Source organism: Ipomoea nil, unplaced genomic scaffold (genome assembly GCF_001879475.1).
Source record: "Ipomoea nil cultivar Tokyo-kokei standard unplaced genomic scaffold, Asagao_1.1 scaffold0019, whole genome shotgun sequence".
Lineage (NCBI taxonomy): Eukaryota > Viridiplantae > Streptophyta > Magnoliopsida > Solanales > Convolvulaceae > Ipomoea > Ipomoea nil.
Genome location: NW_017616447.1, coordinates 1,072,477 through 1,098,374, shown reverse-complemented (window position 1 = coordinate 1,098,374; position 25,898 = coordinate 1,072,477). Strand labels below are relative to the sequence as shown.

General features: G+C 35.7%; 3 protein-coding genes across 5 annotated transcripts; 2 read left to right on the top strand and 1 right to left on the bottom strand.

Annotated features, from left to right (window-relative positions):
* The first annotated feature begins 413 nt into the window (after window positions 1-413).
* On the top strand, window positions 414-12,177 carry LOC109191930 (uncharacterized protein At2g17340-like). Of its 3 annotated transcripts, none has more exons than XM_019343490.1 (13): window positions 414-631; window positions 2,515-2,709; window positions 2,822-2,887; window positions 8,665-8,731; window positions 8,834-8,902; window positions 9,496-9,636; window positions 10,082-10,210; window positions 10,335-10,421; window positions 10,995-11,069; window positions 11,147-11,224; window positions 11,384-11,461; window positions 11,578-11,640; window positions 11,824-12,177. In XM_019343490.1, exons 2-13 carry the CDS (start codon window positions 2,540-2,542, stop codon window positions 11,902-11,904), a joined length of 1,104 nt encoding a protein of 367 aa, XP_019199035.1. In that variant the 5' UTR covers window positions 414-631; window positions 2,515-2,539; the 3' UTR covers window positions 11,905-12,177. The 3 variants fall into 3 exon arrangements, with proteins under 3 accessions (XP_019199035.1, XP_019199710.1, XP_019198384.1); XM_019344165.1 differs by having other exon boundaries at window positions 415-631; window positions 2,530-2,709; XM_019342839.1 differs by having other exon boundaries at window positions 415-631; window positions 2,524-2,709.
* Window positions 12,178-16,610: 4,433 nt separating this feature from the next.
* Window positions 16,611-18,129, top strand: LOC109193868 (WD repeat-containing protein LWD1). Its single transcript, XM_019294101.1, has one exon. The coding sequence runs from the start codon at window positions 16,745-16,747 to the stop codon at window positions 17,783-17,785; it is 1,041 nt and encodes a 346-aa protein (XP_019149646.1). The 5' UTR covers window positions 16,611-16,744; the 3' UTR covers window positions 17,786-18,129.
* A 2,828-nt stretch (window positions 18,130-20,957) lies between these two features.
* Window positions 20,958-25,100, bottom strand: LOC109191101 (probable magnesium transporter NIPA8). Its single transcript, XM_019342022.1, has 13 exons — window positions 24,762-25,100; window positions 24,340-24,427; window positions 24,192-24,253; window positions 24,013-24,098; window positions 23,838-23,911; window positions 23,259-23,361; window positions 23,012-23,140; window positions 22,836-22,935; window positions 22,615-22,734; window positions 22,250-22,340; window positions 22,108-22,168; window positions 21,799-21,895; window positions 20,958-21,689 (listed from the first exon to the last, which is right to left on the bottom strand). The coding sequence occupies exons 1-13, from the start codon at window positions 24,852-24,854 to the stop codon at window positions 21,474-21,476; spliced, it is 1,320 nt and encodes a 439-aa protein (XP_019197567.1). The 5' UTR covers window positions 24,855-25,100; the 3' UTR covers window positions 20,958-21,473.
* Between the last annotated feature and the right edge of the window lie 798 nt (window positions 25,101-25,898).

The window sequence follows — 25,898 nt, the reverse complement described above, 5'->3', positions numbered from 1 at the left end:
GAAGAAAGGGTAGAAAGAGAACGCCAGCCACCTCACCCCCTTCTTTCTTCGTTTCCGGCAGAGAGTCAGAGACGAAGGAGGAGGAAGTGGGGTGGTTGTCGTTTTTTATTTTATTTTTTTCTTTTATTTTTAAGGTTTTTAATTTAAAAATTATTAAAATAAAAATTAAATAAATTTGTCGGTCACCGGTGACTTGATCGAAAATTAACAGCAGGATCAAATGTGATATAAATTGAATAATCATACACCAAATTTAAAAATGTTAATAGTTAAGAACTAAATATAATACAAATTGAAATTCATGTATCAAATTTAAAATTTTAATAGTCAAGGATTAAAATTGATACATCTATGGACTAAAAATGATATTTTACCTATAGCCTATTAATCCACTAAAATTTAAAACAAAATCAGGCCATTGTTTACATACATCTGTATAGCCCAATTACAAATAAAACCCAGTAGCAATCCTAAGTATACAAATCGAAGAAGAAGAGGACAGCGAATCAAATACAAATCGCCGCTTCATCTTCTCCGAACCGCACATTTCAACCGGTGATTGGCACGATCTGTAATTTTTAGAGGCTGAAGTTCAAGCTATTACAATACACAAGGGACCCCTGCACAATAGGTAGATTGTCAAAACTGAATTGATTCTCAGTTCAATATTACGCATATATATTGCTATAAATAAACTATTCGAAAACATAATAGTTTTATCAAAACTGTTACGAGTGTAAATTTAAAATCTGCTAACCTGAGATTTAATAACATAAAATTCCTTGATTTGAGCGTGTGATCCTTAAATGATGCTTTCTGTAATTACATATCTGCGTTTGTTAATGTATTTGTATTTCTTCGTTTTGTAGTAAAGCTTTTAGTACCAGTGTGCAAAATGAGAACAAAAATGATCTAATGTGATTTGTTAGTTGAATCACTTGTAATTCAAAATTTATGGTAAAGCATTAGTATTAATATATAAACAGAAGTTAAAATGGTCAAATGTAATTTGTATCTTTAGGAAGAGTTCACCTTTGTACACCATGGCTTCTTCGAGGATGTAAATTAAATTATCAATCTTCCAATCTTTAGTTGGTTTATATGCTTTTTGACCTTACACAGATTACATGATCTTAATCTATTAGCTTTAAGAGCAAGTTTATTTCCAATTCTCTTCATTAGGAAACAACATATGTTAAACTTTAATCCAATGACTTATTTTTATAGTTGTTTTCAAAAACAGCTGATTTCCTCAATCTCCTTTTCTGGATGAAAAATGAAATTGCAGACACAACAAAGACCTCATTTAGGACATCACTAGACATCACAAACCCTGTTCTGGGTTAAGGAAGATCAAGTGGGACCACTGGGTTATTAAATCAAGTGGTACTTGATGGTGAAGATCATAAAAAGTAAAAAATCTATATATAAAAACATGCTTCTTGAGTAATTCTACCATGGGTATATTCAACTTTGCTTAACTCAAGGATTTCTTGAGTAGGGAGGATACATGCACCTTTAGTCAAGTTGGAAGAATGTAAATTTTTTTTGGTGTGCGTTGGAAGAATGTAATAATTCCAAAACCAGCATCCTCAACCCCACTATGGTGATTGGTGAGTACCCGAGGAGAAAACCTGTTCAACTCATATACCCACTCTATGGTTTGTATGAAGAGGGAAAAACAAAAATTAAGATAGAATAAAAACTCTAAGAAAATGAAAGAAACAAACCTGACTGTTTTTGGCTAATACGAGGCATTGCAGGAAGATGCAGAGAATTTAAGCTACGTTCAATATGTTTGTAACATGACATATGGATTGTGCTTTTAGCTGAATGAGGCTTTACAGAAATTTATGGTCTGTGGTTGAAATGAGGCCTTGTGGTCTTATTTATAATGGTATAGGTAGTAGGTTTGGAGAACTGATGTAAATGCCTGCTGTTATTAAAATTTAATTAATTAATTAATGTACCCTGTTGGGGGTTGCAGAAGTCATGTATGCTTTGGGGATTGCATTTTTTGTTTCCCAGACATTTATATTAATTGCACTAACTACTTCTGCTGGTCAATAATGCTAGGGCCCGGGTGTGGGGGCGTCTGGGGTGGGCGATTTGACCTTTTGTCACAAGAACAAAAAAGTTTTGTAGGAATTGGTTTATTATGCATGCCTGTAATTATCATTGACAGAAATCAAAGACTCAGCCAGCATCCAATGAAAGTTTGTAGTAAATGCCAAAACTTTTTATTAAAGGTTCAACTGAATAATAAATCTGTGGTTGGATTTGTTTTACTTGTGACAAATTTCACCTTTGTGACCAGTTTAGCTACCCATGCGGGCAAATGAACTGCTAATTTTGGCTGTTATATATACATATATATATATATATAATATAGATGCTTGAGGGGCCAGGCCCCGCCCTTTCCCCTTTGGTTCTGCCCCTGTAAATGGTATGCTCCATGAATCACCATACATATGCCTTATGGTAATTATTCTTACACTTGGTAATGCTGAAAAGAATTGGTAGCTTCAGAAAATCGACAATGGAGAGCGCATGCGAATTTGTGGAGTTCCCACAGCTGCCAACTCCAATCGAAACGAATTACAGGGCATGCACAATACCTTATCGATTCCCTTCTGATAATCCCAGAAAAGCTACACCCACTGAGATTGCCTGGATTGACCTCTTCCTCAACTCTATCCCTTCTTTCAAGTAACCTCTGATTTTATTTTTTATAATCACAGTCCACTAGTATTGCTTTCTAATTTATTGACTACTCTTCACCCCTTGTAATATTTTTTTAAATATTCATCGGTAAATGCAGAAAGCGTGCTGAGAGTGATGATTCAGTTACTGATGCTCCTTCGCGTGCAGATAAATTTGCTCAAAGGTAACCTTTTTGCCTTTAGCAGTTAACACACAATCTTTCTGTTAAATTTTTGAAATGAGGAATCAAAATTAGGGAAATTTGTATTGGAAGAATGATACAATACAGATCCTGGGCTGCCAATCTGCCTAAAATCAATTTAGTTATCTTATTTTCTAGTTTATTAGTAGTTGCCTTTTTACTTTAAGTAACCATATTTTAGAATATTGTTTCCTTATGTCTTAAGTTTTTAACTCCTACATATAGGGAGAATATTAGATTGTCTTAGTAAGTTGGAAATTGAATAAAATCCAAGGTTTAAAAAGGCGGAGGCGTGCCTTGAGGCGTTTTCTATTTTGAGGCGAGGCGTAAGCCTCAATTTTTAGCCTCAGAATATATTAGTAAGCTGTAAGCCTGTAAATATTATTCATAAAATTTACCAAAATATAAAATTAATATTCATTAGCTAAAAGTTTCATTGGTCTCAAAGAAACACCCTACAAAACATCAAACATAGTATAAGTCTAAAGCAAACAAATGCATAACAATCTAAGATTAAAGTACTAAACAAACAATCAAACATTCAAACAAACAGTCAAACACATCATAAATCACAATATAAATTCATCTAGAGCATCATTGTCTATATCCTCATCATTCCCATTGTCACTATCATCATCAAAATCCCTCCCAATCTTCTTCATCTTCATTGATTAGTCTCATTTTTCCTTTTCCCTTATTTGATCCTTGTGCACTAGCTTTCTTGGAGTTCTTGCTTGAGGATTCAATTGGTTGAGCTTGAGTTGCTTGTGATGGCCCCTCCCCTTCAAAAACATCAACATCAATGTCATCTAAACTTATGTTGGGAGCATATTCATCTTCACCCACAAGCCATTCATCATCCGATGGCAACTCATCAATCAACAAATTATCCTCATCATTTCCCAATGACTTCAACTTCAAATGCCTATCCTTCAATTTTTTGTTGTACAAGATGTAAACCAAAGCATTCATCCTTGCCGTGGTCAAACGGTTTCTTCTTTTGGTGTGCACTTGATTAAATGCACTCCAATTGCGCTCACATCCAGAAGAAGAACAAGTGAGACCCAACACTTTAACGGAAAACTTTTGAAGCTCGGGAGTGCCATCTCCATATTGAGTCCACCATTCAACTAAAAGAATAATAACAATATAACTTTTAAGTATTTAAATTTACTATAAATCTATAATTAACACTCATATTTAACTATTTAAGTAAGAATTTAAACTTTAATTACCGGGACTTCGCTTTTAGAGTGTGTTTTTAGCTTGAGTTAACCCAAAGAATCCTTGTTGAGCGTGGAAAGCACTACATTGTACGTCAGCTTTCTCCATTTCATCTACGTTGGGTATGAGCTTCGCTAAACAATCTAATAAGCCATGCTTGATCTCAACATGTGTAGAAAAACCAGGAGCATAATGGCAACGAGGATTTAAAAAGTAAGCAGCTGCATGCAAATCTCGGTGCATCTGAATCTCCCATTTTTTATCAATGAGATCCCATATCTCCTTATAATCCTTTTCTTCTCCACCCAAGTTCTTGGCTATCTTTTCCTTTGCTTCATCCATAGCATTGTAAAGAAAACCCATTGCAGGCTCTTTTTCTCCATCTACTAGCCTCAATACTTCAACCAAAGGCTTTGTAGTCTTGATAGCATAGATTAAACTTGGCCAAAAGTTGTTATCCCTCAAAATTATTCTTCTAATTTCCTTCCCATCAGCTTTGTTTGCGTAATTACTATTTGTCCACTTTTCAGAAGTGAACATAGCCTCCAATGGTTGCCTCACTTGATAAATACTTTGTAATGTCAAATATGCAGTGGCAAATCTAGTAGCTGCTGGCCATATAAGCTCTCGGTTAGTGAATTGCCTCATCAAGCTCAAACCCAAGAATGATTATAAATGTAGTTGCTCACTTTCTTTGCCTTGATCAAAGCATTTTTGTGTTGTGGTAGCTCTCCAATTTTTTCTAGCATTAAATCAAGGCAATGTGCAGCACATGGAGTCCAATACAAATGCTTCCTTTTCTCCATAAGCATTTGTCCCGCTGCCCGGTAGTTGCTTGCATTATCCGTTATCACTTGAACCACAAGCTCTTCTCCAACTTCCTCAACAACTTCATCAAGCAACCGAAACAACAATTTAGCATCTTTCACATGCTCGGATGCATCAACACATTTCAAAAAAATTGTACCACTAGGATTATTGACAAGGAAATTAATTAGACTCCTATGTCTAATATCTTGCCAACCATCAGACATGATTGAAACTCCGGTAAGTGGCCATGTACTCTTAATGTCATCAACAATTTTTGTTGTTGTTGTCAACTCTTCCTTTAATATCCATGTCCTAAGGTCGTACATGCTTGGAGGTTTAATCCCCGACCATATGCGCCAACCGACCGAAGCATGTTGACAAATGAAGGACTCCTTGCCACATTGAATGGTATTGCATTCTCATAAAAGAACCTCCCAATGTCTAAACAAACTTGGTTACGTAGTTCTTTTGCATTCTGGGGGTGTAATTGTGGTTGGTTGGTCACCACTAGAACTGTCTTTCATCATGAATCTATCCATAGGTCCCCGGATACCTCTATTAGAGATAGAACCAGAACCACCGGAAGCCACATTGTTCCCATCATCACCTTCAGCTTCCCTCCCGCTTCCAAAGTATGAGCCAACGTCCACACGTTGTTCAAACTCCATCTGTGCTAAATTCTTGGAGGCTTGAACTTTGTTTAATATATCAACAAATTTTTTCTTCACTTCTATTGATACATTGTCACAAGGCTTGACATTTTTCTTTGTTCCGGCGAGATGATGTTTCATCCGTGCCACTCCGCCTGTGATGACTTTCTTGCAGTAATTGCATATAACATATTTATATGATCTTTTTTCTTGACCATCCTCAACAAGTTCAACACAATGATCCCAAGCTGGATCTTTTTTATTCTTTGAACCGGTAGACACTCCAAGATTGCCTAAACCACTTCCTGCACTACTCTTTTTTGAGTGGTTCACCATTTATAAACAATCAATCTTTCAACCTACAAATAATTCATAATATTCAACACATTAATATTTAAAAAAAAAAAAAAATCATATCACAGATTCACAGTGCCTAGTTGCCTACTGCCTACTGCTGAGTGAATATACTAGTATACTACTGCCAAAAATCCTATCACAAATATTAGTTATATTACTTATATACTTATATACATTATACATATATATAATACTCTAACAACACCTACTCAGCTTATTAGTTTAACCCAAAAAAAAAAAAAAAAATTGAAATAAAATGACGCATCACCTGAAGTTGGAGGGTTGGAGGCCGCCGGATGGGGGAGGTCGCGTCGCACAGTGAGTTCGCAGTCTTCGGCTATTCGCACAATCGCACTTCCCGTTTCTTTGAATTACTTACACTGACTTAGTGACTTCTAAATTCTAATTCTAGTCAAACTAGGGTTGATTGGGTATTGGGTTGGGTTTTTTTTTGTATTGGGCTTAAACAAATAATAGTTGGACTTTCTAACATCTAAAAGGCCTAAACAGCCTCACTTCACGCCTCAGACACACCCTAAGGCGTGCCTGAGGCGTACGCCTCTATGGCCTGAGGCGTCCGCCTCTAACATTGCCTGAGAGGCGGATGCCTCAGGACTATACCCTAACGCCTCGCCCTGAGGCGTACTGAGGCGCGCCTTTTTAAACCATGATAAAATCAAAAGGAAGTTTCTTCCTCCAACTTCTCCCCAACTCTCTCTTCTCTCATTCTGTTTTCCCTTCTTCACGATTGGGAAGAACAGAACCAATCGTTCAAACTCTGTCTCTCATAGGCCCATAACGAGAAGTATATCTCGTGAACATATCAATTTGGTTCCCGTTGCCGGCGTTATGGGCAGTAACATCACTGAGGATCCTGCTTTCAAGGCACTGCAGAAATCTGTTCGCTCCCATGAAGCTTATGCTGACAAAATTGAGAACCTCTCTGCCACTGTGTCTTCCCTCTTTGCAACACAACACCAACAGGCAGCTTCCCTGGTTAATTTGGAGAGAATGATGAATCAACTTTTGATTGCTCAAGGCAAAACGCCAGTCTCCGAAGCTGAATCAGAAACGGTGCACCAACTTGAAGGGGATTCTGCCATCCAGGAAACACCAGACGATCACCATTCCCTCATTCGATATGCTAAAATGGACTTTCCATTGTTCTCTGGAGATGAAGACCCCAGTGTATGGCTGCTACGTTGTGAATCCTATTTCCGGAATGCCAACTTTCCGGATTTGGATCGGATAAATTTTGCGCACACCATATGATTGGAGAAGCCCAATTATGGTACCATTCTGAAACAGAGTTGATGAAGTTTCCCTCATGGGCTGCCTTCAAAACAGATTGTTGTCTCAGCTTTGGGCCACTACGTAGTATTAATGCCTAAGGTGAACTTAAACAGTTGTTTCAAGCAGGACGGAATATAGACGAGTATGTCAAAGAATTTCGCACGCTGTTAGTGAGAGCAGGGACAGTACAACCCAACCAGCGAGTGGATCTTTTTACCGGCGGATTAGATGAAATAATCCGTATAGATGTGGAGCGCACCAAACCAAAAACACTAAATGAAGCCATCAACACAGCCAGGGATTTTTCCCGCAAATGCCAATTGTTGGGACTTTTGTCATCCAAGCCTGCACCTCTACAAACCAGTAACAACATTGCCCAGTCATCCGCCCATGTTCCATTACCCATACATCCATCACCCAATCAGCAACAACCCAAATTCAAATTCCTCACACCCGAACAGAAGGCCGAACGCATAGCCAAAAATTTATGCTACAACTGTGATGAAATTTTTTTTTCCGGGTCATAAATGCTGCCACCTTTTTATGCTGTGGACATTAGAAGATGGTGAAGAACTGCCTGGTGGGCTTGCATCCACGGAGGATTTCCCTGAATTCAACTTGAACGCACGCGATGGAATCACCTAAATTCAAGCTTGAGGACAAGCTTGATCTCCAGGAAGGGTGTAATGATACAATACAGATCCTGGGTTGCCAATCTGCCTAAAATCAATTTAGTTATCTTATTTCCTAGTTTATTAGTAGTTGCCTTTTTACTTTAAGTAACCATATTTTAGAATATTGTTTCCTTATGTCTTAAGCTTTTAACTCCTACATATAGGGAGAATATTAGATTGTCTTAGTATGTTGGAAATTGAATAAAATCAAAAGGAAGTTTCTTCCTCCAACTTCTCCCCAACTCTCTCTTCTCTCATTCTGTTTTCCCTTCTTCACGATTGGGAAGAACAGAACCAATCGTTCAAACTCTGTCTCTCATAGGCCCATAACGAGAAGTATATCTCGTGAACATATCAAAGAAAAGTTGTTTTGTATCACATAACACAAACGATACAACCCGGTGGAGAATATTGCTTAGCACTTGCTCTCTTGTGAATCAACCATTGTATAAACCTAAATACTACCTTTTGGGTGGATTGAAATGTGAACTGGCCAAATTGCAAGTCTAACTAAAACATGTATCTTTCACATGCTCAAAATCTGGACAATCTCTACTGAACTGATCATAACTCTCTTTTAATACTCTCTGATTGATGAGTTGCTTAATTCTTTAGAAACTAGACATTAAAGAGCTTTATTTGGATGTGATTTGTCCAGATTCCTTGTGCAATATTTCAAAAGCATAGGATTACTTTCCATGTCAAGTATAATTTCCATTGTGGTTCTTGTGTTTTTCTTTGCATGATGAAGGTATGCTGAAATACTTGAAGATTTAAAGAAAGATCCTGAAAGCCATGGTGGGCCACCCGACTGCATTGTTAGTCCATACTATACCCTTGAGCTTTTTGCAACTTCTTTTCTTTAATCAATAAGGCTATGGTGAAGCTATATTGCTTTCCTGTTTTTATATTCAATTTAGCTTCTTTGCCGACTTCGCGAGCAAGTTCTTAGAGAAGTGGGATTCAGAGATATATTTAAAAAGGTTAAGGTGAGCATGAATTCTTCATTTATTGTGTTCTAGATGAACTTTAGAAGATCCAGGCTTAATAGGAGAAACATTGTACTGTTGATGGCTTGATGCATTCCAATTCACTAGATGTTTTTAATGGATTGGTTGGGTTGGGTCTATTGGAATTGAGTAATAAACAGGTCCAACCATTTAATTAATGGATTGGGTCATAATGGGACTTTATAAACTTATTAATCTATTGATATTTATTTGTGACCCATTTATACCAAGTCCATTACCTTTTTAGTTTTCATTATTATTGTTGTTGTTCTTGTTCTTGTTCTTGTTACTATTGTTGCTGCTACTATTACTACTGCTTGGTGAGATAGGTTCACCCAGTTCAAACTCATCACATATGTTGGTGCTAAATAGATATGGGTGTACCTAAACCTATGTATTTATGGGTTGCATTTGGCTGCCATTCATTTGCACTTTGGTTAAGATTAACACCTATCCAATTATATAAAAGAGTGTTTCTTTTCTGATTCCCCTTCCATTTATTCCATAATGTGTAGAAATAATTTGAATTCTGGATCATTCATTTTGTTTTCTCATGTGTGGAAATGCTCTAGGATGAAGAAAATGCCAAAGCTATATCCTTATTTGAGCATGTAATTGGCCTTAATGATGCTATTGTGGATGAAGCTAAGCGTGTTGAGAATTTGGTTAGAGGAATATTTGCAGGAAATATATTTGACCTTGGCTCAGCTCAGGTATGTCCTGAACTCGGAGATACCCCCACAAAATTAAGAGTTTTTTGTCATTGAACCTGACTTGATTGTGAGCATAACATTTATGTTGGTGAAGATGCTGAATGAAAGTATCTATGGAGATATTGCTTATAATTCATTCAATGAAGTATTGGAATTAACATTCCTATATAATTTAGATTCCATGCTATGTATCATTGTTGAAAAGATTGAAAGAAGTCAAAGAACTGCCTCTGTGTAAGATAATCATCTCATGTGTTTGCAACATTAAAGCACAGCATATTTGTAAAAGTTCAGAAAATGCTTTCTATTAAAATTTGTTGGTTGACTTTAGTTCATGAAATATTTTATCATGAATTCTATAACCTGCAATGACCAACACATTTTTAAGGTAGACTTTTTTACTTTTCCATCATTAATGCCTCTTTTCGACAATATATAATGAAAGCTTGCAGAGGTGTTCTCTAAGGATGGCATGTCCTTTCTTGCTAGCTGTCAAAACCTAGTTCCTCGACCATGGGTTATTGATGATTTGGATGCATTCATATTGAAATGGGGCAGGAACTGTTGGAAAAAGGTTAACTTCACATCATCTTTCTTAATATTAACATTTCCTTTACAATGAATTTAAGTTTCATTATCTTTCATAATTTCACCTTATTATACATTTTCCTTTACTGACCTGATTACCTCTTATACAGGCTGTAATTTTTGTTGATAATTCTGGTGCAGACATTATTTTGGGTATTTTACCATTTGCAAGAGAGTTACTCCGGCGTGGGACACAGGTTATACTCTTGATTTAGCTCTCTCATAGAGTCATAACTTTTAGATGTATAACATGAATACAAAACACAACTTTGTTGCTAGCTGTTAGCTCCCCCCTTTTTCATAATACTAAATAAGGGTAGTGGTTGCGGGTTTCCCTTTTTACCCAAATAAGGAAATCATTTTTTTTCTCTGGCAATTTTTCAAGTATTACAAATTTTGGGGTTTAATATATGCACCCATATGTTAGTTGCATGATGAAGATTATGTTACTTGTATCATTGGTAAATCTTCTCTTGTATTTCCTCCTCAACTTTCCATCACTGAGATATAGGAAGTGGAGGATATTTTGATTTGATTAGTATAGCCATTGAAATTTTTGTTTCTTTGAGTTTTCTAGCTTTTAGTATCTTTTTAGTTGTGATCATAATGTGACACTTAAATTTACATGATCTCAAGTCTTCAATGTTTAGGCATCAAATGAGGCTCTAATTGGTTGTCAAAATGAAGGTTTCTAGTAATTGAGCACTGTGAATAGTTCATCTACTTCTGCATCACAGCTTATTCTGACATTTTTGCTTTGTTGGGAGCAGGTTGTTTTGGCTGCTAATGAGTTGCCTTCTATAAATGATGTAACATACACAGAGCTGATTGATATAATTTCTAAGGTGGTTGAAGCACTATTATTTGATAATCTTATAGGTGTGTAATTGAGGTTGATTCTGACATGTTTATGTATTAACAGTTGAAGGATGAGCGTGGGAAGCTTGCAGGAGTTGATACCTCTAATCTTTTGATTGCAAATTCTGGTAATGATTTGCCGGTAAGGAACAAACATTCTTTGGGTTTAGTCGCATGTTGCATCATTTTATCTGATGTCTTTTAGGTAATGCCGAGAGCCTGAGACTGACCCCTTTGCATCTTTCTGCTGTTAACATAATAATAATAATAATAATAATAATATTCTTACCTATTATCACAGGTTATAGATCTTTCAAGAATATCACAAGAGCTTGCCTACCTGGCGAGTGATGCTGACATTGTCATTTTGGAAGGCATGGTGAGCTGGGCTTGTTATTCTGTGAATCTTCTTTGGTTGCTTTTTGTTTGACCATAGATAAGATCGAGGACCCAACAGAGAATTGCCTGCAACTTATGCATATGCTTCTTTTGCAGGGCCGCGGAATAGAGACTAACCTATATGCTCAATTCAAATGTGACTCCCTTAAGATTGGAATGGTAATTAACTTCAGTTACAACCTCAATGAGTTGCACTGCCCTCCATAAAATAACCAGAGAAAAATGTGAACATATACCAGTATAATAGTACGAGGGGGCCGGGGGCATATAGTATTGTTGAAACACCGATCAATATGTAAGCATTTCTTATTGATCGTGTTTTCATTTGATATTTGCATGCAGGTGAAGCACCCAGAGGTAGCTCAGTTCCTTGGGGGAAGGCTTTATGATTGTGTCTTCAAGTACAATGACGTCTTGGGTTGAACTTAGGATTAATCCATTTGTACTGTTAGACAAACAACATTAGAAGGGAAGGTAAGTGAAAACATGCTGCAGCAGGAGGACGTTAAATAATATTACTACTAAAATACTACTTGTGTAAGGAGATTACTTGGTAAGAGTTAGTGGGATCCCACTTGTTGGATGTCCAACGCAATTTGTATTGAAGATAAAATTGTATCGGGTCGGGTCTACCATAAATTGGGATTATTGTTCGGGGTGTTAGGCCTAAATAAAGTGTACAAAGCTTGAGGCACACGTCCCAAAATGGCGGTCCAAATACAAAGACCATGGCCAAAAGAATGAGCTAGAATTAATTATGCAACTTACAAGAGTCAAACCTAGGTGAATGGGTTGGGAGTGCACACTAGAGACCACCAGGTCAGGGTGTTTGTAGTGCTCCAATCGTCATGTCCTAAAGAGAGACAAGATATCCCTGTTTATAGTAGAACCCTCTACCACTGCACCGCTTACGTGTACAGCTCCTGATCCGCCTTTCTCACCACCACCCATGTTTAAGCGCACTTGCCACGCCATATTGCACTTGCCATGACGTTGGGAATGGCTAGTTGGGGAGGCTAGCGCCCCAGTCGGCACTTCGTCAATAGCCTACGACATCTTCGTTACATGTTGGGCCAACTCACCATCCTTTCCTTTTCTTGACCTTCCACCTCTTTTGCACAAATTATGCTGTGACGGTTGCAAAAACGACATCGTTTTGACTAAAAATGCGTGTTCCATTTTTAAAAAAAATTCAGGTTCGATTCCCGGCAATAGCATTTTTTTGTGCATAATTTGAATTTAAATATCCACAATGAATGAACTAAATATCCACAATGAATGAACTATATTCATAGTGAATGAATAACTAAAAATCCAGAATGAATGAACTAAATATCCAGAATGAATGAACTAAATATCCAGAACGAATGAACAACATAATGCTGTTGAGGGGAATCAAAACTGATTTTCTTTTTTTAAATAAGACGCGCATTTTTAGTTAAAATGACGTTGTTTTGCAACCGTGGGCACCATGTTGCACAATATAACCATTGCCTCTTTTGACTTTCTAACCTTCCACCCAGCCCAAGCCTAATAGTAAGCCAAGAATCTCAACCCATGACCTATATCCCCATCAATTATTATTATTATTATTATTATTATTATTATTATTATTATTATTAAGATAATGAATAGTGACCATTACATTAAAATAAAAACTGATATGTAACTATGTAAGCAAACTCTTAGCATGACATCATTTTTTATTGGTAGCCAACTAGGTCAAATCAATACTCTAATTGAAGCATTTTAAATTTTGATGTTTTAATTGTATTTTATTGAAGGGCCTAGTTGATCATATCTCTTAAAATTTTAAAAATTATATTTAAAAATCCCTTGAACCATTAATATTATTATTGATCCATTATTACACAACCAATAAAATCTATTATTTTTATGTTGCATAGTTATATCTTACATATAATAAAGCTATATGGTTTGGGAAATAATAAATGTTAAAATTAATTACCAACATTAAATAGCCACAACATCTTTTACTATAAAAAAAAAAAAAACAAAACAAAAAAAAAACACAACATTTGAATTTTTTTTTTGAAAAATAAAATAGTTATTTTTTTTCTCGCCTATAACAAAGGATTACATTTATTGAATTAATGGGGTTATTAAATGTTATGATATTAGGATTAAAGATTCCGATTCCCGATTAATAAAAAATATGAAATGATGCAATATTAATTAAATCTCTGGCTTTACAATGAAAGTCTATTTGATATGCTTTTGTTATTTGTGGTGGTTCTTGGGATTACAATATTAATTAAATTTTTTATAGAAGTCTATTCGATATCTGAAATAGTGCAATTAATGCAAGCCTCTACATATAATTTTTCTCCCTCTCAAATGCTAGAAGCAAGAAGGGATGAAGAAAGCAAATGTTGCGGGCCGTGGGTCAATTATTGGACTTCAGAATAAAAAAAAAAATTATTTAAGCCATAAATAAAAATTTAAATATATATAAATGTATATATCATATGGGTCTTTAATGTTTTTCTGGATGTCTAAACTTAGGACTTTTAAAAGAAAAAAAAATATTTAAATTATCTCCACAAAAAGTGGTCTTTGACTTATAAAATGACATTTGGGTTTATGGAATGACATGTGCATAAAGAATATATTATATAATCATATAAAAAAATGTGTTCAATTAGAGTTTAAATTTACTCATACAAAATTTGAAATTTGATTTCTAAATGTAATTATCTTAGTTATTATTCGTATTGTGAAAATTATAATATAGATGAAATACAATTAAGAATAAATCAATATAATTATGTAAATTCTCTCTATAATTTTATTTGAATATGTACATAATTAGAGATTATATTAACCATACAAAATTTTAATTGTAATTTTGTATTCTATAAAAATAATAAATACTTGACCAATAGAAGCTCAAAAATATTATTATATATATTAAACAATTTAAATTTTTTCTATTTTTTTATTTTTTATTTATATTTATAATAACATAATTTTTCCCCGTGCATCGCGCGGGTGAATTACTAGTATGTATATAAAATTATAAATTATTTAAAAACATCTCAATTCTCAATTTTTATTAATCATGAACTATATAACCATATTAATGTACACATGAAGTTAATATAAATCATGTTAATTAATATTTATAAATTAGTTTATATATAAAATTTATAATGTCTTTGAATAATTGAGTGAGTCTCCAGTAACGATCCGTGAGGTGAGTCAGGTCATATGATGAAAATGTAATACTTATACTGAAAAACGTAATACTAATTAAAAATAAATTATTTGTTACTTATAAGGAAAATGTAATACTTATGATAAAAATTGTAAGACTTATTTGAAAAAATGTAATACTTATAAAAGATATGACTTGTTTTATGGATCTGTGAGACACTGAGACGGTCTTATAGGAGAGTTTGCCAAAATAATTATATACATATATAATTGTATAATACAAAATTAACAAGTTTTATTAATTTATTTGGTTTGTGCAAGAGTATATTAATAGGAAAAAGATATATGTACTCTCATAGAGTATAACTGACGCTACATGTACAAATTTATTTAGGTAAATAAAAGTGAATGAAAAAAATAATGGTCACTTTATTGTTTGATGACACATCAGTAAAAAAGTATAAAATGGAGTAGAAAGTGAGAATAGATGTAGTATTACTCATATTAATCTAATCTAAAAACATAATAAGTCTCAATGAAAGTTATATCCCTCATTTATGTCCATATTTTTAATGCTAACCATTTTGTACATTGTGCTTTTATAATTGAACTATACAATTTTTTGTACAAAAATACCCTTACCGTTATAACTTCCGTTTTCTTTTCATTACTTTTATCATGCACATGCATCCACCATATCTTTTCTTATATTATTTATTGATAACAATATTTGTAAGACATTATATATTTATTATATATTGGATTAATATAATAAATAAATTTTATTTCACTTATATTTTAATTAGTAAAAATTTTGTCAAATTATTTTTAAAAATATAAATATTGGGCATATGTTTTTGTGCATCACACATAAGAAAGACTAGTATTAATAACAAAGTTAAAGGTTTGGATGTAGGGTAATAATTGTGGAGCCCAAGCAAAGAAACCCTTGTTCTTGGCTTTGGGGGGTAATTTATATCATGGACTAGGGTTTACATAGTATTATGGATTATAACATAAGACAGAAAAAATTACAATACAAGACACATATACATGTTATATATTTATTTATTTGTTTAAATTTAATTTAGGTACATCATTTGTGTTAAAGTTTTCCCGCCATCTTAGTGGTACTAGTCTAATAAACTTTCACTTGAACTGCCAAGACTCGATTTTTTATTTTTTTTATTTTTGTTGTTGTTGTTGTTGTTGTTGTTGTTGTGGTAACGCTCTTCTAGAATTACGTTTAACGTCCCTTTATGATATGCCTTTCCCAATGGGCGCCTCGGGTCGGTAGCCGGGCTCCGGGACATTACTACCACGTCGACTATCGACCTGAGCCCAAAGAAGGAAAAGAACAAACTAAAGCAAGGAGTTCATTAGCCATACGATGGCACATATTTCACACCACAAATACAAAATTTCATAACATAAAACACAATTGTTAATTTGTTTCAGATACAAAATTCATATTCTTAATGTACAGAATTTCATAACACAAGATACAAAAATTCATAACATAAGATACATACACACGTACCAGGTCCATAATGCACCTGTGAATCCTGATTCATGGTATAAGAGCACCCTTATCCACGCATATTTAGAGGAATTTGGAATAGTGTTGGCTGACCAATTGGAGAGACAAAAAATTAGTTCATCTGCAAGCTTGTTTTGGAACAGTAACTTGAAGTGTCAAGCTAAAAAAAAAATGGAGATTGTGCGCGTTTGGCGCACAACAATTGCTCACACAAGTGCGTGTAGCGCACGCACCCCAACGCACCTGTCAGTATGATTTTTATTATTATTTAAAAAAAATCAATTTTTTCTTTTCTCTCTTTCCTAATCACACTTACAAAAATTTAAAAAAAGAACACAACAACAACAACTTCTTAAGGATGCGGTTTTGGGAGTTTTGGGGGCTGGGTTAGGTTGGGAGGTAGTATCTGATCCATAATCTATTCCATTGATTTGAATTCGAGTGAATTGCTGCTCTCAAGTCTCCAAGTCCAGTAGAGTATAGTAGTGAGTGAGCAGGTGCAATTGAAGAAGAAGAAGAAGAAGAAGAATTATTAGGGTTTGAGAGATGGGGGCGAGCAGCGATCCTAACCAGGACGGGTCCGACGAACAGCAGAGGCGTTCCGAGATCTACACCTACGAGGCCCCCTGGCACATCTACGCCATGAATTGGAGCGTCCGCAAGGACAAAAGGTACCGCCTCGCCATCGCCAGCCTCCTGGAACAGTACCCCAATCGCGTCGAAATTGTTCAGCTGGACGACTCCAATGGCGAGATCCGCTCCGATCCTAATCTCTCCTTTGAGCACCCTTACCCTCCCACCAAAGTCATCTTCATTCCCGACAAGGAATGCCAGAAGCCTGACCTCATCGCCACCTCCAGCGACTATCTCCGTGTTTGGCGCGTCGCCGACGACAACTCCCGCGTCGAAATCAAAACCCTCCTCAACAACAACCGCAACAGTGAGTTCTCCGGTCCTCTAACCTCCTTTGACTGGAACGAGGCAGAGCCTAAGCGCATAGGCACTTCCAGTATCGACACCACCTGTACCATTTGGGACATTGAGAGGGAGACCGTTGACACTCAACTCATCGCCCACGACAAGGAGGTTTATGACATTGCATGGGGAGGCGTTGGCGTCTTCGCCTCTGTCTCAGCCGATGGCTCTGTCAGGGTGTTTGATCTTCGCGACAAGGAACACTCCACTATTATATATGAGAGCTCCGAGCCGGATACCCCTCTTGTTCGCCTGGGTTGGAACAAGCAGGACCCTAGGTACATGGCTACCATCATCATGGACAGCTCCAAGGTTGTTGTACTAGATATCAGATTCCCAACACTGCCTGTGGTTGAATTACAGAGGCACCAGGCGAGCGTAAATGCCGTTGCCTGGGCGCCTCACAGCTCTTGCCACATTTGCACTGCAGGTGATGACTCCCAGGCACTCATCTGGGACCTCTCCTCCATGGGTCAGCCCATTGAAGGGGGACTGGATCCCATTCTCGCTTATACTGCTGGTGCTGAAATTGAACAGCTTCAGTGGTCATCCTCCCAGCCTGATTGGGTAGCCATTGCATTCTCAAACAAGCTTCAGATTCTCAGGGTGTGACTGTAGTTGTGAGTGTGTCACTGTGCCACCCTACAAACTTCACTTCACTTCAAATCCGGTTCGTTATGATCTCAGTCTGTCTGTCTTCTTATTTACAGTACAATTTTATTATGTGTCAAAGTATTGTTATTTTTACCTTCTTTCTTCTTCCTTTAATCTCACTAGAGACAATCCACTTATCCTGCTTTTTTACTGACCTAGAGTGCGAACAGACTTAGGATCCTTGTAGAATTTGCATGACACCTTCAAATTAAGGACTTTCATACAATATCAAACTTCTTTCATAGCTTAGGATCCTCCTTGTATTATATTCTCCTGTCAAACTAATGCTATTTTTATTTGCTTTCCTGCAATTTTATTTTCTTGGGGACTTCCATACATTACCAAAGACTTGGATCCAATATGCTCCCACCGTATAACTTTCCTAGATGGGCATATGTGTCCTAGTGTTACTTTCACCATAGATTGTTCTAAAAGGTTCTGTGAGGCTATCTCATTTTGATGACTGAGATGTCCCTGATTGCAGATTCCCACCTAAAAAGATGGAGAAAATAGCATTTTTATTGATTGAAGCTATTTTAGGGGTGTTGTGTCATGAATGTATGAAATTCAAATTCGTAAGTTATGAATTTTATGATAGATTGATAAAACCTATAAAAAAGTTACAATAAATTGTTAAAGTCCCGAGCCTGTCAGTGTACAGGTTGAAGCAGTGCAGCACAGCACTTGGTTTCCGGTTAGTGTTCAACTGTTCACGAAGAGGGTTCAGCAGGTGTGGTGGAAATCAAAAGTTCTTTGGGAATTTTAACTTGATACAATGGAAGTGGCTTAAGTAATACACATGTATGCTAATTAGAGTTAAGATATTATTAATATTTGTGGCCCAGCTGCACCATACTTAAATGCTGCTTGGCTTCCACACAGGTTCTTGCCACTTCCAAGTTCCAAGTTGGGACAGTGCTTGATTGGAATTCATCTCGTCAAGTTCTTTCCTTCTTGGTAGGTAGTCAAAACATTTTTGTGTTGAACTGCAATGCAGTTAGGTGAAGTTTTTCTAAATTACTTTGGGAATGAAAAAATTAAAAAATTGCCAAGAAGTATAGATGCTTCAAGGATGGGAATGGAAGGAAGATCAGAGGCGGAAATGTAAAAGGAGTAAAATTTCTGCATTAGAAGATAAAAACTAAAGCATATATCTAATAACTATATATATATATATATATATATATATATATATATATATATATATATATATATATATATATATATATATATATAGAAATTGGATTTAATTCTGAAGATCACAAAAACCAAACTCTAGTACTGGCCTGATGGGGTTCTTTTTTACTTAATTTTATGTGGCACTACCTTTGACATGTGTTCTTTGTATATTAAGATTCAGATTTATGTTTAGAACTTGAAATTCTATAAGCTTCTCTAGAATGTACTTTAACTATTGTAATTTTATGTTTGGGGCAGAATGACAATATCCCAAAGTAGATAATGTTTGCTGATATGTCTTAAAATGAGAACTTCCTTTTTTTGTATGCAATTATGAATTGATGCAAATACAAAAATCTTTACAGCCTATAGGAAATGTTAGAAAATGTGTCTTTGGATTTTCCTGGACAGTTTGTGCTGCTAATGAATGACTTCACACCGGAGGACTATGAGCTTGTGTATGTTTTATTTCTCACCAGTCATGTTTGCTGGTACTAAATCTTTTGTTTTTTGTTTTTCTCCTCTGATTCATTCTTTGATTTCCAGAAGCCACAAAGAGATGTGATTGCTTGTATTTGTGGAAACAGCCCAAACCCTGACCTGAATATTTTTGTTGCCCTTGAATATTGGAGGAAAAGCAGTGTGTTTTAATTGCTAATTTCTACTCTGAGCAGTTATCCCTTCCAATCCAAGTATTTTGTCTCCTCCCTGATTTATATTATGTTTTCCCAAAATGATTGTTTCATTTAGGGTTAAATGATCACAGTTCTTGTGCCTCTACTTTTAAGATTCTGCAAGCATATTTGATGTAGCCAATCAACTAATGTACTTAAAGTCTGAAACTCAATATTATTATTATGCCATCCTGTGTATGTTTTTTACTGGTAGTTTGTATTTTTGAGAAGGATGTAGAATGAACTTCCAAGGCTTGGCCCTAGCCCTAGCCCATAGCCCATAGCCCCTAGATTTGGAAACAACACAACACAAGATTACATGTAACTGTCATGAATCAGCTGCCTGCCAAGTGCCAAGTAGTTTTGAATTGAAGTAGTAATCTGCCATCCTATACTATCGAGTCCTATAATTTCTGAGGCTATCCTTATCCCTGCAAATTGTTGACTCTCAAAAATGGTTTACTTTCATATCATTAAATTTGCAAATTTTTCACTATTTGTTTTACATTTTTGCAAATCTCTCTCTCAAAAATGAGTCCCACTTTCATATTATATTATAAATATAATAAGAAAATAGTAATAAAAGAAATAATAATAAAATAAAAAAGTATGGTAGCGGCAACTTTTGTTACCTACCAAAATATGCCAATTCTATCCTTGCTGGGATAATTTAAGCTTGAGAGTCTTTTTATCGCATCTGGTCCTATGACTAAAAGTATTGTCAAATTAAGTTTACCATTATTATTTCTAGCACATTTAGTGCATGACTTACTGAAAATCATCGCATACCTTACATGTGAGGTTTAATATCTTTTTCCTTAGGGATGACAGTATTGGCAAGGTATGTGAGGTTTAATATCTTTTTCCTTGGGGATGACAGTATTGGCAAGTCTTTGAGTCGGGCATTCTGAGTTGAAAGACGAGAGTAGAAGATATGTGATAAAAAAAGAAGTGGGCAGACAAATGAAGTGTAGTGGGTCTTTTTTCTTAAAAAAAAAAAAAGTGAAATTGAAAATATTAAAGGGAAGTATGAGATTCTGACTTGGTGAAAATGAAAGAATCTGTTGAGAATTCCTCCCAACCAACGGAGTAGAAAAAACTCTATCCAATTTCTAAGATGTGGAGTGTAGTAGTCAGTCAGTATATAATGAAATTATGAGAGTTGAAGTGTTGAAGTGATTGGCAACTAGCTCAGCTCATGGATTTTGTATTGAGATTTGGTACACGGTTCTGATAGCTTCTTGAAATTCTATTTCTCAACTTCCCCACTTGTCAAAATTGTAACAAATTTATCAAAATCCCCACTTCAATTCCGTGGGTTCTGTTCTTACAATTGGTATTGGTATTGGTATTGTATACATCAGCAGATATCAACTACCACCCCACAAGGTTACTATTCATATTTACTAACCACCCTGACCATAGTACAGTATATAGTAAGTATATTTAGTTACACATGACCATTTCTAGTCTAGTTATATACAACCCTACCCTGCTGCCTGCCTGCCTGCCTGCACAATACTAACTAAATTAAGCTATACCAAGCTTGATCATTGTAGATGATGACAACTTGTAGCTCCTTTTCTTCTGCCCAAAAACTTCACCACCAATTCATCAACTCAACTCTCAGTCACCACTGGAAACTAAACTAGTATAAATTAATCATCCTCGAATAAATAAATGATGCCCCTACCCCTTAACCCAAATCCAACTATTAAATATTAATACCAATCAATATCAATATATGGACATTAAAGTATAATACCCTCGAAACCTTGGTAAATCTCTTGACTTCACACCATACTCTGTGGGGGGAGCATTGCACTTGTCTCACAATCCTCATCCACTGAAATTCTTCTCCAACCCTGGCTTCTACCAGGGAATAGTTTAGCTTGATCAACGCCATTTCCTCGGAAGCCTGTTATTTTAGATGAAACCATGGGCATCACCAGCACTGAAGATGCTTGAAGTGAATCATCTCCCAATCCTAATGATAATGAACATGCAGCCTGCAAATGAACCATTCTTCTTAACATTATACCCTTTTCTTCTCTGCTAATAACAAAGTATAATTGTCTCAAAAGGAGGGAATAAAAAAAAAAAAGTTAAATATCGGACCTTAGCCTTGACAATAAGATTTACAGCTTTCATCAGCACTACATGAGAAAATGATTTCACATCTTTAAGTTGAGGATCTTCCAATGGCATAATCAGCCTGTCATGGTGCACATTTGCCAAGTACAGTGGCAATAAGAAAATGCTCACAAAAATACATTCTAAAGAATATGAATAAAATATCCTCTATGAAAAATACAAACATACAAGTGGAAACAGTCAAGTCTGAATAATGCACAACTGTATTTATCATTAGAAAACAATGGTCTGATAAGAGTGTATCCTGTCTAGAAAAATAGAGAATTGACTTACCTCTCCACATCATTTGACAGACTTGAAGCAGAAACAAGAGAACTATCCTTGGTTTGAGTTCCTGCAAAAGTTCACAAGAGATTATTTCATGACCTGACACAGAAACTACGATATATATGCCTTCGCATAACTATTGGCATACCTTTAGAGTCATCCGGGGCAAGCAAAGATATGCCTATGAAAACACACATCACACCAAGTACAAACATTGTTGTCCGTAGAGCATCAAATACCTGCTTAAACATCATCACCCAGTAAGCATGCAAGTCAACCATCTGATCCTTGACTTAGAGGTGGTTTGGAAAACTATTTCCGTTGAACAAGCTGGTAGTACAATTGCAAATCATATAACCTAACTAATGGGGTCACAAAATGGAGTATATCATTTTCCTGGTTCAAGTTTTTTTTTTTTTTTTTCTTTTATATATATATATATATATATAAATCTTGGGGAGGGGAGAGGGAGAGAGAGAGAGAGAGAGAGAGAGAGAGAGAGAGAGAGAGAACCTGATATTCCTGGAAATACACAAATCCTGTACAAATAGAAAAGAAGGTCCAAGCAATCTGAAACATGGGGACGATAAGTATTGCATCAAACCGAGAAAGTCCTTCATTTAACCTAGCCATCTGCAGTTTTTTAAATCAATGAATCAAAAATTAATATTAGACACTCATGAATAAGTATAGCCTTTGAATGATGATTTATTGAACAAGGGTATGTTTTTTACCCAAAATCCTGCTGTACTAAGAAATAGCAGAAGCATTGAGTACGTGAACCAACTGTGTAATAGGTAACTGTTTGAGATGGACAACCTTAGCAAGTTTGAGCTGCAAACAGGCATAAAAAAATTGAATTCTTATTTCCTGCACCAAGAGACAACGGAAAGTTTAGATGGAAACTTACAGTGATTTTGCAAACAATACTGAAAATGACCCAATAGTGCCTGAAACAATAGCATATGAAAATGGAAGCAGCATTTGCCAAAAGGGCTTCAGGTCATTTCCAGGGACATTGAGCAACAGTTCTCCTCTCCTGCATATAATTAAAATTTGGGGGGTTTCCATAAAGTAAGAAATGAAAAATTAATACAAATTATTCTTTGATTACCCAAAAAGGGTGCAGACCAGACCAAATACTCTTGTTTTCTTACCTGTACACCGAGTGATGAAAAGCAACTACTAGAACCAAAATCAGACAATATAGAAGAAATGTGATGTTGCTATACTTCTCCGCCAACTGTTCTGGTGTGTAAACTGCAAACAGTCCAAGAATCAAATATGATACAATAATTCTCTACCGAAATGAAACTTTAGGCTAGAAGTACATAAAAATATGGGGGCAACAAAAAAATTAAATACACAGATCTTTTATGTTTTTACTTTTTTTGGGCTTAAATTTCGTCAGAGTGAAGTAGCAAAATTGGTAAGAAAATAGCTCATACTTCATTTCATCTTGTTATTGTTAAATCAATAGAATGGGAGAGGATTAACACTAGATGGTTGCTCAATCATCAAATCAAATATTGTAGTTGAAAAGACAGTAATATATATGTATTCAGTAATTAGGATTATGTGAACATTTTTATCTACATGATATCAAACATCTTACATAAAATGTTTTCTCTATAATGGTAACATATACAGGGAAAATGATTCAGAATTAATTTAGTACAGATATATATATAGGAAATAACATAGAGAGATAGTAATGTGTATGGGGAATAGCATACCAGGTGACTGGTGGTTGCCAAACGCCACAAGAAAGATGTTTCCAAGAACAATAAAAGTTGTGGCCACCATTACTCTATAAGGTAATAGCACTCGTCAAAATGGAACACTGAAAACAATATGAATCAAATTGAAAATAGGAGTGAAGTATTGAATATTCTGTCAACAATGACTCACTTGATAGTAACTGTTTTGTTAAATACAAAGTAGGCAAATGCAATATTAGAGACAAACTGTATAGAACCCAGAGCTGCAAGGAGCGACTGCACAAAGAAGAATATGCAATGAGATTTATGTGATGGAAGGCAAAGTCCAACTCAAATAAATAGAGGTGGTAAATTTCATACTACACTAACCTGAGCAGCAAATCCAAATGAAATGAAATTAAGAGAGTTTCCAAGAGCAAAGAAAATGATTCCTGAATTAGAGGATCAATGTTAGACATGATGACAATATACAGTAGAAAGTGAAAAATAGTTGCAAACACCAATGATAATGGCTTACCAATTCTCCAGGTTTGGAAATGTATTATGGGCTTCATTGCAGCCTTCCCGTTTGTTCCCTCATTGCCTAGGGCAGAATGTTTTATTCTCTGCAATAAGTAGTTAATCACTCATTACATCAGACATGGTTATTGGTTACTCCAAAATGGATGAAATAAGAAGATGGCCGGCCGGCTGGGGCAGGGGAATCAAATAATGAACCACTGAACAGCCTGGCATAGAAAGGAAAACATGTGGTGATATTGTCTCATGTGCTATATTATGGACATGTAACATGTTTAATATTCAAAACTTTGGACAAGCTACAGGTTGATGATTTAAAAAAAACAAAAAAAAAAAAACATGAAATGCTGGAGTTGCAGGCAGTTATATATTGTTGAATCTGGAAAGACAAAGTAAGAGAGGAAGGTAGCTGGTACCTACCTCATCATGACCCAATTTAAGAAGGTTGGTTCCAAAGTTGATGATAATGCTGCCTAAAAGGTTGATGAAGGCTCCGATAACCCACTCCCCCATAAGGTTGAGGTGGCAGAATGTTGTGTTGAGCGTTGATACAATAGACAATAGAGTGAGTGAAGTTAGTAGGTCTTGCGCAGGCACAGCAGTTAATGATATAAGTTGATGCTCAAAAATAACAAGTCCAGGAGGAGATCCATTAAATTGATTCAGATGTTGAAAAGTGAGTCAGCTTCAAAGCAGCAGCAGCCAAAACTTTGGTTGTTGAACAAGGAAGGAAGGGTGTATCCTTGAGCTTGACCTTGAGAGAAATGTGATAAAGAAACAAGGATAATTAATTTGCATTGCAGAGATGGTGTGTCGTCCTTTTTATAAAAAAAAAAAAAAAAAAAAATCAAATTGTGTGGAATCCCCAGACATAGATCTTGATGGCCGGCCGGCCGGCAAATAAGCAATGGATGGATGCATACAATCAAATTACATACATACATACATACATGTAACAAGCTAAGGAAGAGGAATAAGCAGCCTAGCTAAACCCTAAAGACAGAGAGACAGAAATAATGAAGTAAAAAGTGCGATAGGATGTGATAACAACAATGATAGTGAGATGAGATGCGATGCGATAATTATTAATATGGCTGTGAGAGACAACAAAACAAAACAAATCAAATGAAATGAATGAAATAGTGAAGTAGGAAAGCATGTTTGATCCCTTCAGTCCAACCTAATAATCGTAAGAAGAGAAGAGAAGAGAAGAGAAGGAGCTGCTGAAGCAGAAGAGAACAGAAGCTTTACCTTTAGGCTTTAGGCTTTAGGCTTTAGGCTTTAGGTGGATCGGAGAAGATCGGAGAGGATGGATCGGTGAACGCGCCGTCGTGTAGTGTGGTCTTGTCTGTCTCTCTGTCTTCTTAGTTTTGGACTTTGAATTATGTATGTATGTATGTATGTATCTCAACCTTTCAACTTTAAATTTGTTTTGAAAGCAACTACTCCGTAATTGCGTACCAAGGAGGAATATGGAATATGGTTCGTTCTGGCGACTGGCGTCGGGTCAAAACTCAAAACTTTCTGGAACAAAACGTGACAACTTACTCACTTATC